Genomic DNA, 14,851 nt, shown 5'->3' with positions numbered 1-14,851 from the left:
GATGATCAAAATATATTTTAGGAAACAAAATCTATTTCAATAAAAAAAAATACAAAGAAGGCATCTACCTCTGCTCTGGAGTTACTGCCCTAGATTCTCCATTAAACACACATTTGGGAAATCAAACCTGGTGACCCAGAATTATACACTAAAATCAGCTACCAGTAGTATTCCATGAGATTGCAGAAAATAAACTTTGAATCAGAGGTGATGAATATTAAACTAGCTGAAAATAGGATAGGGTAAAATTTACCCTGAAAGCTGCATAAAGTGTGAGCATTGAATATGATGTGGTCAAGAGATGCAAGAACCAGAGGCAGCATTCTCAGCTGGGGCCCATGAGGAATGTGCAGGAGTGTAAGCAGATCAGATACCCTGACTATAAAGCATTGCAATTGTAATGTGGTAATCTAAAAGACATCACAGAGGGATACATCAGGGAAGTTATCTGCCAGTGTATTGACAGGACACATGCTTAAACTCATTTGCAAAAGGAAGGCTTTACTGAATGTGATTGCAATTTCTCGTACAATAAGAACAGGAATTCATGACACTAAAATGTTTCTGTACACCAAACAAAGAATGCCATCAACTGAGTAACAAGATAGGTTACGATATGTGCTGCGAGTATTGTTAGTATTGTGGAATTAAAAAACGATATTTTTTTTCTTGAAATAACTATTTATAAGACAAATTTAAAAAAAAATGGCCACCAGAGGAAATTGAGCAATGATGAGATTTAAAGTAACCAAAGCATGTTTAATAAGTGAATGAATTTTTATTGAAAATACTTTTTCATATAATATATAGGGGAACATGAAGGAAATCATATTAATGGTAAAAAGATATTTCTTGGGATGCCATCCAAAGTTCTGAGTATTTTCTTCGAAAAAATTTAGATTTTCTCCTAATGCATAGTAAATTTGGGATGAAGTTATCTAATGATTACATGTGCAATTTATCATGTCTAACTATTCAAGTTCATTGTTTAAGGCTATTGGTAAAAAAATAAATAAACTTTAAAAATCAAAGTACATATGAGCCGGCAACATAGCACAGCAGGTACAAGTGCATGTTTTCCAGGTCTCCATATCCTGACCCATAGCTCCAGCAGAATCACCCTGCTCTACCAGGTCAGGCCCTGAGGCAGACCACCAACATTTCCTCAGAGCCTGTGGAACTTTCCCCAACAGTGGCCCCTTCACTCATCTCCATGTCCCATACCACAACTCTGGCAGAAGCTCATTGCTCTACCAGAGACCATGACTTATCCAGAATCCAAGGTTATGCCAGTTCCTAAAACCCCAGTACCCTAAACACCAGAGGTCACACAAGCTGCCAAATCCCCAGCAGAGACGTTCTACTGAACAAGGGTCTCCCCGATCACAGGACCCACAGGTCACTCATAACAGAACACCAAAAAGGAAACAGGTGGGTGTTGTGGAATGAGGAAACTTTTTTTTCCTGGAATAATTAATTATGAAAGGAATTTGAAGAAAAGAGTCATGAGATGAAATTATTCAATGATGGATTTTCCAAGTAGCCAAAAGCATGTTTAATGAGTAATTAGATTGTCAATGAAATTTATTGAAAATAAATTTTTATACTTTAAAAAGGTTACATGAAAGAATTTATAGTAAGAGTAAAGCAAAATATTTGCCAGGACACTATTAAGATATTTGAGAATTTATGAGAAAAAAACATTCAGATTTTCTGCTAATGCTTAGGATATTTAGGATGTTGTTGTCAGATGATTCTATGTGAGTTTTAAGATATTTGCCTATTCAAGTTTATTGTTGTACTAGCTAGTTTTGTATCAACTTGACACAGGCTGGAGTTATCACAGAGAAAGGAGATTCAATTGGGGAAATGCCTCCATGAGATCCAGCTGCAAGGCATTTTCTCAATTAGTGATCAAGCAGGGAGGTTCCATTGTGGGTGGTGCCTTCTCTGAGCTGATAGTCTTGGTTCTATAAGAGAGCAGGCTGAGCAAGCCAGGGGAGACAAGCCAGTAAAGAACATCACTCCATGGCCTCTGCATCAGCTCCTGCTTCCTGACCTGCTTGAGTTCCAGTCCTGACTTCCTTGGTGATGAACAGCAGTATGGAAATGTAAGCTGAATAAACCCTTTCCTTCCCAACTTGCTTCTTGGTCATGATGTTTGTGCAGGAATAGAAACCCTAACTAAGACAATTGTTTATGGTTTTTACTACAAGGAAATAAACTGCAAGAACTAAGGGGCATATGAGATAACAACATAGAATAGCAGATGAAAGTGAGTTCCAGGGAAGCCTCATGAAATTAGTTTGATCAGCACAGCTCATGGGAAAATGTAGAGAGGTTATGCCACAGCACAGGGTTGTTCAAACATCCTACATACACTCCAGTGCTCAGAAGACACAGCACACATGAACACATGATAATATAGAAACAAAATAGAAATTAAAAATATAGTACAGAGCATATGAAAAAGAAACACATGCAATTGTTGCTTAATCCAAATCTCTTTAATATAGATTCTTACAATTTTGAGTCAGCATGGATTGCAATAAATGGGTCCTCAGCAGAGTTACTAATGGAAAAGTGAGCTTTGCCATCACTGCCAACATTCACTCTAAGTCCAGTGCAATTGCCATCGACCTTATCTCCAGAAATGACATCACAGTATGTGCCAGCAGGAAGACCAGTCTGTAAAGTTTCTGACAAAGCCCTGAAAAAAAAAGTTAGTATTTATTATATATTCAATCCAGTCAAATGCAGAAGATCATATATATGTATGTATATATATATACATATATATATATATATACACACATACATATATGTGTGTGTATCTGTGTATATATATCTGTATATATACATGTGTGTATATGCATATATGTATATATATATATATATATATATATATATATATATATATCCACCACAAAATAATAAATGCCCAACCTTGTGCTATAAAACAGTAAGAATTCAGAGCTCAGTGAAGAGAATCCAAACACAAAAATTGTGCCCATGGGAGCAAGTGAACTCTCTATACCAAAGGCATTGTTTTAAATGTGTGTTGGTTTCATGGCCTGTAGAACCCAGACAGAGAAACAGAGAACCCAGGGAAGCTCAACACTAAAGCCCTCCCGCGAGGACCATCATTGTTTCCAGTCTGTCCTCTGCTGGACATACACTTTGGTGATCCTTTTTAATTTTAATACCATTAATTCTTTAAAACTTCTTCAATTACATGATGCCACAAATAACTTTTTTCCTAGAATTAAACATAATCTTGCATTTCTATGAACACTTATTAGGTTTGTAGTAGAAAAGTGTCTGCATGAAATAATTCTAGTTCTCCTAAATAACCAACCATGTGTCCTTTCAAAAAAAAGTTACATACTTCAATCATTTTGTTGTAGTCAATCAAGTAGGTATTATCAAAAAGTCTTCTAAACCTGATAGAAAGTTGATTTTAAATTGAGAGAGGTAACTGGCTCCCAAAGAGATTCTCTAAGCTAGAATTCTGTTTTGTTTTGTTTTCTTTTGTTTTGTTTTGTTTTGTTTTGTTTTGTTTTGTTTTGTTTTGTTTGTGAGACAAGGTCTCTCTTCATAGCCATGGCTATACTGAAACTCACTATGCAGATCAAGGTGAGTGCAAGTGCCCAGCAATATGGGTGTCTTTTCATACTCAGATGAAAGGCTGTGAGCACCACTCCTCATATCTGACCTAGATCTGAAGGAACCATGAAGGAGGACTCAGAAGTACTATAGGTGAATAGACACTATTAAAGGTTTTAAAGGCAGAGTAAGTAACCTCTTGTAGAAACTCATAAATCAGAGGCAATACACATATGCCTTCAAAATATTTAAAACACATAGAGAATTGAAAACTCTGTAAAATTGATAAATATTTAAGTAATAATCAAAGATACTGGGGAAAGTATTCCAGTACTAATATGGCCCATTGTTTTATGATGTTAAGATGTACATTTACTATTTATATGCTTTGTGAAATATTTCAAATGAGTACATAAATATGAATGTATGCTATGCCATTGTAGGCTGTAGTTAAAGATCACAATAACAAAATTTTATTAACACAAGGGAAAAATAGGAAAGCATATATCATATTTCTCATGTATACTGAACATTTAATCGTGGCTTAAATTCCTTGTCTAAAAGATTTTTCACATATGAAAAAATATAAATGAAGAAGAAAAGAAAAAGAATCATCTTAGAGTATAATATTATACAACCATTCCCCAATCAATATCCACTTACCAGTCATCATTGTTAAAGACAATGAAGCCTCTGTTTCCTCTGCCAAAAGCTACTTGGTTGCTGTTATTATCCCACCAGTTTGCAAAAGGCTGACCATTGACTACATTTCTGAAGGCAACCATGTTCCTAAAAGCACAATATCATGAGAAATGCTGGTACTCTTTAATTCAACAATTTAAAATAAGAGGTTAAACAACTTCCGTATTAGACAAAATCTAAAGGGGACATTCCTACCTGATTTGACGCCATCTATGTTCACAGACCCAGTCATTGCCACAAGTAGTGTCTGGATTAATGGTCACTTCTTTTGTTACTCCATTGTTATTGGGTGGTCCAATCCAATCATTCTGATCCTTAATTATTGAAAGAATCAAGTCATTTGAATGCCTGTAGCTCCCTGACTCTTGCCACTACAGAAAACCAAACCCAAGCCCACTGGGCTAATCCTGTCTCTGCAGTGTTATCTAAATCCTTCAGTGTTTTCACAGACCTTCACTAAGTTCTTAATTTATGTGCAAATTGAAATTCTCTAGGAATATATTAAAACAGACTCTAGTTACTCCCTGAAATATTTCCATCACTATACACTACATGAATGTGCCTCAGTATGCGCATAAAAGAAAGACATAGCTCTTGGCTACTATAAAAATTAAAATATCTATAAAAATTTTCTAATATAACAATTTCTAAGTTATTTTTACTTAACTTCATACCAATAGTTTATTAAATGTACTAAAATGTTCTAACATTATTAAGTTTAGCAAAGTATAAATGAACATCTTATGATGGCAAAATATTTGAATATACCTTTAAAGAAAGATCATTCTACTCATGAAAGCCCTTTTAAAAAAGAATAAATTTCAATACACAACAAAGGGATTATATTCAAAGAAAATAAAAAGTAACTGGCAAATTTATAGTAAAACTTTTATATATATTTGATGCTTCTCTATAAGACTAGTATTTTCCACTGAGATATGATATTTCACATATCTTATAAGATATTTGGTAGTCTCATTGGTTAGTTAACTTTTGAAATTGTCTAAATGTATGAAACTAATAAACACATATTGGATATAATTCAAGGCTCACAGTGATTTTTTTTTTATCAAATCACTGTTCTGTGATTCTCATAAGCTCCTATCTACTATAATTCCCTTAATCATCATCAGATAAGATGCTTCCTATTATACAGGAAAAATGAAAGTATTTTTCATATGATGGCATTCATTGTACCAAGGGCAGAAAGAATTTGACATTCTTTTTGGTGTTAACAGGCATAATTCAATGTTAAATCTATGAGTCAAGGCTTTATCAGGAATAATTGTTTTCACTCTGCATTTTGTTAGTATTTCAACTATTTCATTTTCACTAGCAGGTACTTCTTCATTGCCCTTACTTTAGAAAACTGCCATGAATGAACACTTAATAATAATTCCAAATGCTACAAATGCATATGAACTTAAAACAGAAACATTTTTTTTCTCTAGATTAAAATATGCTTTGGACAACTCCAAGACTTACCTTTCCATTCTGGAAATTTCTATTCCAACGGTAACTTGACATTACTCTTGTGAATCCATAAGGATGAGCCAACATAAATCCGACAGCCATTTTATACATTCTGAAAGGTTCAAAATAGTGTTAAAGCAGAAGTATATAATATTTTACTGTCATTAAATGCAAGCCCAAGGACAGCAAAGAATGTTGTCCTACCTAGCATCCCAGAATGTCAGGATGGATGATCCTCCAGCACCATGTCCTCGCTGATTGTCATGGTTGTCCACAAACACAAGGGCTCTGTCAGAAGGCACCATACCCCAACCTTCTCCCCAGTTCCTGCATTTGAAAAAAAGCACATTATTCTTCCACAATGCTTAATGTAACATTACATATTGCATCCTCAATTATCTAAATAAATGACAATTTCATGAGGAGTCTTTCATATATATATATATATATATATACATATTATATATATATATATAATTTTCTATGGTAACATAAATGGAAATTTTATCCACATTTAGGTCTTACTATATAAAGTTTTTTCTGAAATTTTTCTCTTTAGATCTTTTTTCCTTTATTGTAATATTATGGACTTGAGAACTAAAATATCCATATTATACAATATAGAATGAAAATGAATTTGTAACTGTGTCTTTAAGTTACACACTTTTGAAATTTTCAGTTAATTCTCTAATGTAGCATAAGGAAATTCCATACATTGGCCATATTATAGGGATCATTTCTGAGTATAACTATTCTTGGGATACTAATCTATCTTTAGTAGGTGATGAACAAACAGTCTTAGAATCTAATGGACTTATCACAACAAGACAAAAATCACTAAGTGATAGTTAGGATTACTGCTGTCAGGTGATTGATATATGAAATTAAAAACATGATTAATTAAGGGTTCATAAACAATAAGCCTAACTAATAATCAATTATTTAAGTTAGAATATTTAAGATATATCTTACTGATGCCAAATGACAACAAATGTATTATAGAACAAATGACGAAATGGTATATATTTACTTTAAATAGGACATCTTCTCGCCATTCCACTTGCGGATAACTGTGCCAAGTTTTGCACCAAACTTGAATTCTGTCACACGGCCATTTCCAAAGTACTCACTACCTTTAATTGCCTCACCACCCAGATCAATGACCTAGGAGAGACATTGGGGCAAGTGTTATTTTAAATGTATTTTTAAATCATATTATTGAAAGATAATATTATTTAGAATTATTAAAAATAGTTCTGTTATTCGAAATGTTCCTAATGGCTTTCTGTTCACATACATTCTGATTTTATTCATAAACCATATGTCACAATATTAAAGGAAAGCAAATTATTATCCAAATTACAAAAGTCATTTTTATCCTCTAGGATTATTGCCAGAAGGGTAAATTTCCTAGTTCACAATAAGGTAACATTTGCTATCTTGTCAACATTAGAAGCACTTACAAACTAATAAACCTTGGATCCATCCCATAATCAGCTTCCAAACGCTGACACCATTGCATACACTAGCAAGATTTTGCTGAAAGGACCCAAATATAGCTGTCTCTTGTGAGACGATGCCGGGGCCTAGCAAACACAGAAGTGGATGCTCACAGTCAGCTATTGGATGTATCACAGGGCTCCCAATGGAGAAGCTAGAGAAAGTACCCAAGGAGCTAAAGGGATCTGCAACCCTATAGTTGGAACAACATGATGAACTAACCAGTACCCCGGAGCTCTTGTCTCTAGCTGCATATGTATCGAAAGATGGCCTAGTCGGCCATCACTGGAAAGAGAGGCCCATTGGACTTGCAAACTTTATATGCCCCAATATAGGGGAATGCCAGGGCCAAAAGAATGGGAATGGGTGGGTAGGGAAGTGGGGGGGGGGTACGGGGGACTTTTGGGATAGCATTGGAAATGTAATTGAGGAAAATATGTAATAAAAAATATTAAAAATTAAAAAAAAAGAAATTTGAGACAGAAAGGTGTCATCCTCAGTGCACTTCAAGTGACAGCATTGCTGAAGAAAAGGGGTCATCCATTTGCTTAAACACCTACAAATGCTAATAACATGAAACAAAACTCAAAATCAGAAAAATTAACTTGAGACAATAAGCATTATGACTTCTCTGTGTTGGAAAATGAAATCTTTGAATATAAGAGATGGATTAATGAAGATATAACTGCCTTGAAACACTATGGCTGATGCCAAGAAAGGCTTGCTTACAAGAGCCCGGCATAACTATCCTCTGAGAGGCTCTGCCAGCTCCTGACTAATACAGATGCAAATATTCACAGCCAACCATTGGACTGAGCCCAGGGACACCAAAGGAAGAGTTAAGGGAAGGACTGAAGGAGCTGAAATGGAATTTGCAACCCCATAGGAAGAACAACAATATCAACTAACCAGACCCCCAAGCCCTCCCAGGTACTAAACCATCAAAAAAAAAAAAAAAAGTATATGGGATGGGTCCATGGCTCCAGGTACATATGTAGCAGAGGACTGCCTTATCTGGAATCAGTGGGAGGGGAGATCTTTGGTTTTGTGAGGCTTTATGTCCCAGTGTAGGGGGATGGTAGAGGGTTGATGCTGGAGTAGGGGGGGAGAACCCCCCTTAAAGGCAAAGGGGAGGGAGATGGGATGAGAGGTTTTGGGAGGGGACATAAGGAAGGGGGACAACATTTGAAATGTAAATAAATAAAATAACCAAGTTTTAAAAAATAATTAAATGTGGTGTTTCTGATTAACAACATTTGTACTTTTAAGGACAGAATGAAAAGTCTACATGTAACTGTGTTATTAACCTACATTATAATTACATGCTTAGAGAAATCCAATATATTTAAAGAAAATCCCATGGAGCTTTAAATCCTATGCAAAGAACTATAGAAAATAGAGGAATAGTGGGTACAGGGAGTCTTCCTGAGGGAAGAGCACAACTGGTGGTCTAGTACCAACAAGTCAACCTTTAAAGCATACATATGTGAAGAAATATCTGAGCTGAATTACTTACATATGAAGCACTATGAACTATATCAGTGTTATGTGTCTGAGTACATACACAAATGTATCTGTTTATATATATAATTATATATATACACATATGTATAAATTTGTACGTACACATGTACACATATACATATAATAACAGTAAGTAAAAACAGAGAGCATGAACTTAAAGGAAAGTATGGAGGGTAGGTACATGGAAGTATGTGGAGGTATGAAAGGGAAGGAAGAAACACTGTAATTAAACAATAATATCAAAATTTTTAAAATTATATATTGGTCTACCTCTTGGAAAATAAAAGGTCTGCTTCCTTGGGAGAACCATTTTGTATTGAGATTATGCAGTTTGTCCAAAACTGCCTTTATGTCTCCAGGCCACATGTGCTTAGCAGCATCAAGTCTGAACCCTGCTACACCAATGTCAATGAGATGGTTCATATAGTCAGCCACCTTGGTACGAACATAATCTTTCTCAAGTGCAAGATCCAGAAGGCCAGACAGACGACAATTTCTGACCTGTTGGAAAAAAATGATTGATTTATAAAATGTCATTTCTGCCTGAGAATTTATTTCCTCATTCAGCCATTTACACATTTATCAATAGCAAAATTTTATATGGGTTTTAATTGGGACATGGAATGTATTCATGTTCTAATGTGGATGCAAACTATTTTTTGCTGTTGTAAATATAAAGAATATCAGACATTAAAATAGATGAGTATCTTAGTTGGCCTATTTTCATTTCTGAGACTCCCTCTTGTTTTTCTCAGTCTCTGTCTCTGTCTCTGTCTCTGTCTCTCTCTCTCTCTCTCTCTCTCTCTCTCGTTCTCTCCACATTTCCTTCTCCATTTCTCTTTTATTCTTCCATCATTTCTCTTTATTTTACATAGGTGAAAAAATCAAAGCCAAGAAGTAACTCATATTAAGTACACTGCTACAAAATGGAGACTGTAAGTCAGTCTCTGAAAATTGTTTCTATATATGATTTGTATTTCTAATGATTTCCATTTTATCATATTATATAATTGATTAAAACACGCTTTTTCAGACACATTTTCAAGAAAGCATTTCTCCCTTTATCATTACCTTAGTGTATCCTTACAAAATAATGTAAAAATAATACAGGACATTTTCCTTTCTATTATTTAGCATTCTGTATTAGTAGAATTCTTTTTTCCTGTATCCAATAGCATTTCATAAATTTCTGTGCATATGTAGAAACATATTCTTTATTTCCATCATTTCTCTCATTACCTGATAAGCATCATTGTAGTTATTAATTTCTCCATTACATTTATTATCGTTAAAGTCCCAAGCAGAGTATGGAACTGCTGGGAATTCCCTGTTATTTGGATTGAGGTAACTTCCACAGGTACTGCTTGTTCCTGCAGGATTGCCTGAGCCACACATGTGGTTAATGACAGCATCCACATAAATACGGACCTAACAAAGAAAAATGCATACTTCAGTTGTACTCAAAAAAAACTGTAGTTACATTGCAATCTCACAGCAAATCTCCAAAACTTTTCACCTGATGCTTTGTAGTTTCACTTTAGAAAAGTGAGTCAAGTGAAAAAGGAAACTGCTGTGAAATAAGATCAACTATAGTCATTATACATGGAAAAAGATATAGAGCTCTTAAGAAAGAAACAGACACTACCAGAGCTACAAACAAAAGTTCTGTTTTGACAATGTAGGGCAAGGTATAAATTTGAGACTATTGTATTTGACATTTTACAGGGTTACAAGGAGATAGATCGTAGCTTAATTTATACACTACATGGCTAAAGACGAAAGGAAACGTACAGATCTCTTCATTATAGAACAAAGCAGATATTTACCACCTAAAATAATGATAGGGTAAGAAAACCTAAAAATTGTGGTTAGAAAACGACTTAATCTTCACATATCAATCAGTGCCCACAAAAATACTTTAGGATGATTTAACATTTATTAATTTTAAAAGTCAACATTTTACTTTATGAGTTCTATTCCTTCAACTTCAAAAGGTATGTTATTCAAGGATTTCAACAACCAGACCCCCCAGAGTTCCCAGGGACTAAACCACCAACCAAGGAGTACTCATGGAGGGACCCATGGATCCATCCACATATGTAGCAGGCGATGGCCTTGTCCTTGTAGGGCATCAATAAGAGAAGAGGCCCTTGGTCCTCTGAAGGCTCAATACCCCAGTGTAGGAAAATTCGGGAGCAGAGATGGAGGAGTAGGTGGGTGAGTGGGTGGGGGAACACCCTGGTAGAAGCAGGGGCAAAGGGATGAGATAGGGGGTTTCTTGGGGGGGGGTACGGGAAAGGGGATAATATTTGAAATGTAAATTTAAAAAATCCAATAAAAAGTTGACAATAAGATAAAAGTGTATTTTCTTTTTTTTTTTTCTTTTTTTTTTTTTTTTTTGGTTTTTCGAGACAGGGTTTCTCTGTGTAGCCCTGGCTGTCCTGGCACTCACTTTGTAGACCAGGCTGGCCTCGAACTCAGAAATCCGCCTGCCTCTGCCTCCCGAGTGCTGGGATTAAAGGCGTGTGCCACCACGCCCAGCTAAAAGTGTATTTTCAATAACTCATAAAGTGTAAAGTAAAATTTTAGAACTTTAAATCTTGATTAAACAAAAAGAAATAGAAACAAAAGAGGAATATTTCCACATATAATAATGTTTAAAGAAAATGTGTCCTCACTTACACCAACATTGTTGCACCTTGTCACCATGTCTCTGAATTCATCTTCATTTCCAGACCTTGTGCAGATTTTATAGCTGATTGGTTGGTATCTTTCCCACCAAGGTCTTGATGGGTTATTAACTACAACGTTTTCATTAGGTGGAGAGACCTACACGTAAAACAGCTATAATTAGTACCAGATGATGGCTTACATTACATACCTAAATCTTGTAGAAAGCTATCAATAATCTGACATTACTTCTTAACCTATAAACATTGACTTCTGTTGTGTATCATAATATCACCAGATATTATGGAAGGACATTGCAGAGGTCCTCTTGATATTCTACAATAAGTCCAAAGGTGCCACAACTACCAAACCTTTTTCTTTCTCAGCAAAGTTATGTGTGAAATGAAGTTGTGCTCTAAAGTCATTAGTCTTGATTAGAATATTATATGAGCACAGTAATCTCTGCATTTATTTGTGAAGTTATCTTACCTGCACCCCTCCAAATCCCTTAGGACCTAAGTATCGCTCACATTCCTTGGCAATATCAACCCAGCGCCACTCGAACAGGTGGACAATAGCAGTCCTCCCATCTGAAGTATGTGGGTCATATTGAGCCCAGCAGAACCCAATGAGGGAAAGCAGCAGAACGAACTTCATTTTGCTTTGAAGTCGTCAGTGTTCTCTGTAGCACCCATTTATATTTCTACAAAAAGTACATTTTCCAAAGTAAATGCTCATGAGTAAATATTTAAAGTACAGTCTATCATTCGAAAGAGATTAGTAGCAATGATGTGCACAGCTGAAAGTTCTTCAGAAACTCCCATGGAGAATAAACTTAATTCTTTTAAATATCAATTACTAATTGACTGATATGATATCTTACTTTTTGTGTCCTCCACCAGCCCATACAAGGAGAATTACAACTGAAATCAAATATATCTGGGATGTTTCATCTCTAAGTCTTTGTATTGCACCATTCCAAATAGAAATGGGATTATCAATTCATTTCTTTTTGTTTCACCTACTTAAGATTGTTTTTTGTTATTTCAGTATTTTCATTTAATTTTAAGATGCTGCATTGTGCCATGCACCTACTACCGAAGTAAAAAGAGAATGAAAAAAGTTAAGATTTTGTGCAAGTTGCCAATTTATCGAAAGTAATCCAAATTAATAGAATTATATAAGGGGAATAGCATTAAATTTAAATACTTCTGGAATTGTGAAATATGCCTTTTCCTTTCATCAATCCATAGACTGAAACCTCAGTGCTCAAAGCAGTAGAGTTCATTGTGTGTGTATTAGTTTTTCTCCTTAGCCAAATATCTTTTGTTCCTGACATAATACTTCATCCAAAGTAAAAATTCACTGCCTTTCCAATCTATGTAAAATCCTATAAAAGAAAATTATAGTATAGGTAAAGAAGCAACATCCTCCTTTCTTTCAGCAAGTGATGAGTTAGTATCCTATTTTACAAGGACTGACTGTTAGGGATATAATGACAAACAAAGCTGCAGTTGAAGTTAATGGGAAGAAAAGTAAGCTTGCTCATGAATATAATTGAAGCATGAACAGTGTTAATAATATACTTTACAGGAGTATAAAAATAAGTGAAATTTACAAAGGATAAGATAGTAAGTCTGTTGAGTTCAATATAGGCATCTTCCCAATTTATTGTTTAGGAAATATTTCACTAAGGAAGTGATCATGACAGTGGTTTGAATGATGAGAGGCAAAAGATGCTTTGAATACCAGAAAAACCAAACGATGGCAAAGTAAAGCCTACAGATGAAATGACTGTAGAATATTGGAGAGACACTTGTAACAACAAAAATTGTCCACAGAGCTAAAGCATGTATAGGAGGGGGGAGATGAAATCAGGTGAGGTCATAGTATAAGGCCAAGTTTCGGAACAGAAATCTGCCAAGACTCTATGAGGAGTAGACAATTATGTAATTATAATAATGTGTTCTATGATCAAAAATGGCTGGGATAAAAAAATTCTAATTTCCAAAATCCAGGTATTGCCCAAGGAATTGAAATGAGTAATGCCCTCATTATTACAGAAATAAACACTAAATGAGGAATTGTGTGATACACTCAATTCTAATTCTTATAAAAAAAATATCCATACACCTAAAAAACTATGGACCAGAAGAACTAAAGAAATCAATTATGTTCTTGTAGTAAATAACAAAGGAAGCAAAAAATAAATAAATAAATAAAAATAAATAACAAAGGAAGCATTTTTCAATATGTTTAATTGCACTACAGTTACTCTTTGTTATAGTTGTCTATTTATTACACTGGAATACTAAAATTGCGCTTTCCAGTAGAAGAGCCACCAGCAGTAATTGGCTATTAAGCTGTGAAATGTTAGCCTAAAAACCATTATTTCAAGCTAAACTGCTTTTTAATAGTAGTATACTAATAGAAGGGAATACTTATTTCATACTGTTTGAACCTGAAAAGGACACATCATGATATGTTAGGTGAAATAAGATTATTTTATTAATGTTAAATCTTGTATTTTTGCTACATTTTAATTGTCCATTATAAATGTTAATTCATATATATGATTCATATTATTATCTACCAGAACTGTTTTATAGGAGACACAGCTCATATACAAGACAAACAGCAACAAAGTGCAAGATAGAGTTACTATTTTAAGAAAATTGTGAATTAATTGCTTTGAGATCTTATTAACTCATAAATCAAAGCTGATTGATAGGACTGAATAAAATAATTGATTTAAATAATTGGTTTAAATTTTAGTAATATATAAGATTAAATTTCTTTTTTGTAAGAAAAAATATAAAAACATATAACAGTATAGGTAAAACTGTAAGTAGTCAAAGTTGGTATGTGCAAGGGAGCAAAGGGTGTCAAAGTTGAATGGCTACTCCAAAGTTGGTTAAAAAAAAAAAAAGAAGAAGAAGAAAATTGTTGAATGCTTAAGAACTTTTTGACAATGTTGTTTTATTTTATTTTTATATTTATTTCTTTCATTTGAATACTTCATTTACATTATTTTAAGTCCACTCTGTCTCTCTTCCAACCTCTCCCCTCATGTTACATCTCTCTAATTCATGAACTCTTCTTTCTTATTATATATATATATATATATATATATATATATATATATATATATTCCTGAGTCCATTTTGTGATCTACATGTGTACATGTATTTAAGGATGACCATTTGATAAGATAATCTATCAAGGAGCTTGTTCAGGGAGAAGTCTGATTGTCCCTCTTTTAGCAGTCATTTATTAGCAACAGTACTTCTCCTACATGTGTGTTCTTATGAGAGTCCCTTCAGAAACCATGGTTGATTTTTCTTCATTTTAGAAGAGCATTTGTTTGATTTGAAGT

The 14,851-nt window shown here is 34.3% G+C and overlaps 1 protein-coding gene across 3 annotated transcripts; it reads right to left on the bottom strand.

Annotated features, from left to right (window-relative positions):
* Positions 1-2,520: 2,520 nt before the first annotated feature.
* On the bottom strand, positions 2,521-12,153 carry LOC110291010 (pancreatic alpha-amylase 2a5-like). Of its 3 annotated transcripts, none has more exons than XM_021157950.2 (10): positions 11,965-12,153; positions 11,488-11,634; positions 10,045-10,233; positions 9,076-9,306; positions 6,812-6,945; positions 5,986-6,108; positions 5,794-5,893; positions 4,504-4,622; positions 4,270-4,395; positions 2,521-2,710 (listed from the first exon to the last, which is right to left on the bottom strand). In XM_021157950.2, exons 1-10 carry the CDS (start codon positions 12,130-12,132, stop codon positions 2,521-2,523), a joined length of 1,527 nt encoding a protein of 508 aa, XP_021013609.1. In that variant the 5' UTR covers positions 12,133-12,153. The 3 variants fall into 3 exon arrangements, with proteins under 3 accessions (XP_021013609.1, XP_021013610.1, XP_021013611.1); XM_021157951.1 differs by having other exon boundaries at positions 9,241-9,306; positions 11,965-12,132; XM_021157952.1 differs by lacking the exon at positions 9,076-9,306 and having other exon boundaries at positions 11,965-12,132.
* Between the last annotated feature and the right edge of the window lie 2,698 nt (positions 12,154-14,851).

The sequence above is a fragment of the Mus caroli genome, unplaced genomic scaffold, assembly GCF_978045245.1.
Source record: "Mus caroli unplaced genomic scaffold, Mus_caroli_1 scaffold_3, whole genome shotgun sequence".
NCBI classification, from domain to species: Eukaryota; Metazoa; Chordata; class Mammalia; order Rodentia; family Muridae; genus Mus; species Mus caroli.
Note: the sequence above shows the minus strand (reverse complement) of the source record. Positions and strands in the feature narration are given on the sequence as shown.

Excerpts from the sequence above, each read along its gene's own strand:
- LOC110291010 (XM_021157950.2), bottom strand. The coding sequence starts at position 12,132 with ATGAAGTTCGTTCTGCTGCTTTCCCTCATTGGGTTCTGCTGGGCTCAA. Across the intron at positions 6,946-9,075 it reads GACCTTTTATTTTCCAAGAG|GTCATTGATCTGGGTGGTGA; the intron begins GTAGACCAATAT and ends TGTCTCTCCTAG. Across the intron at positions 4,396-4,503 it reads CATAGATGGCGTCAAATCAG|GAACATGGTTGCCTTCAGAA; the intron begins GTAGGAATGTCC and ends TTGTGCTTTTAG.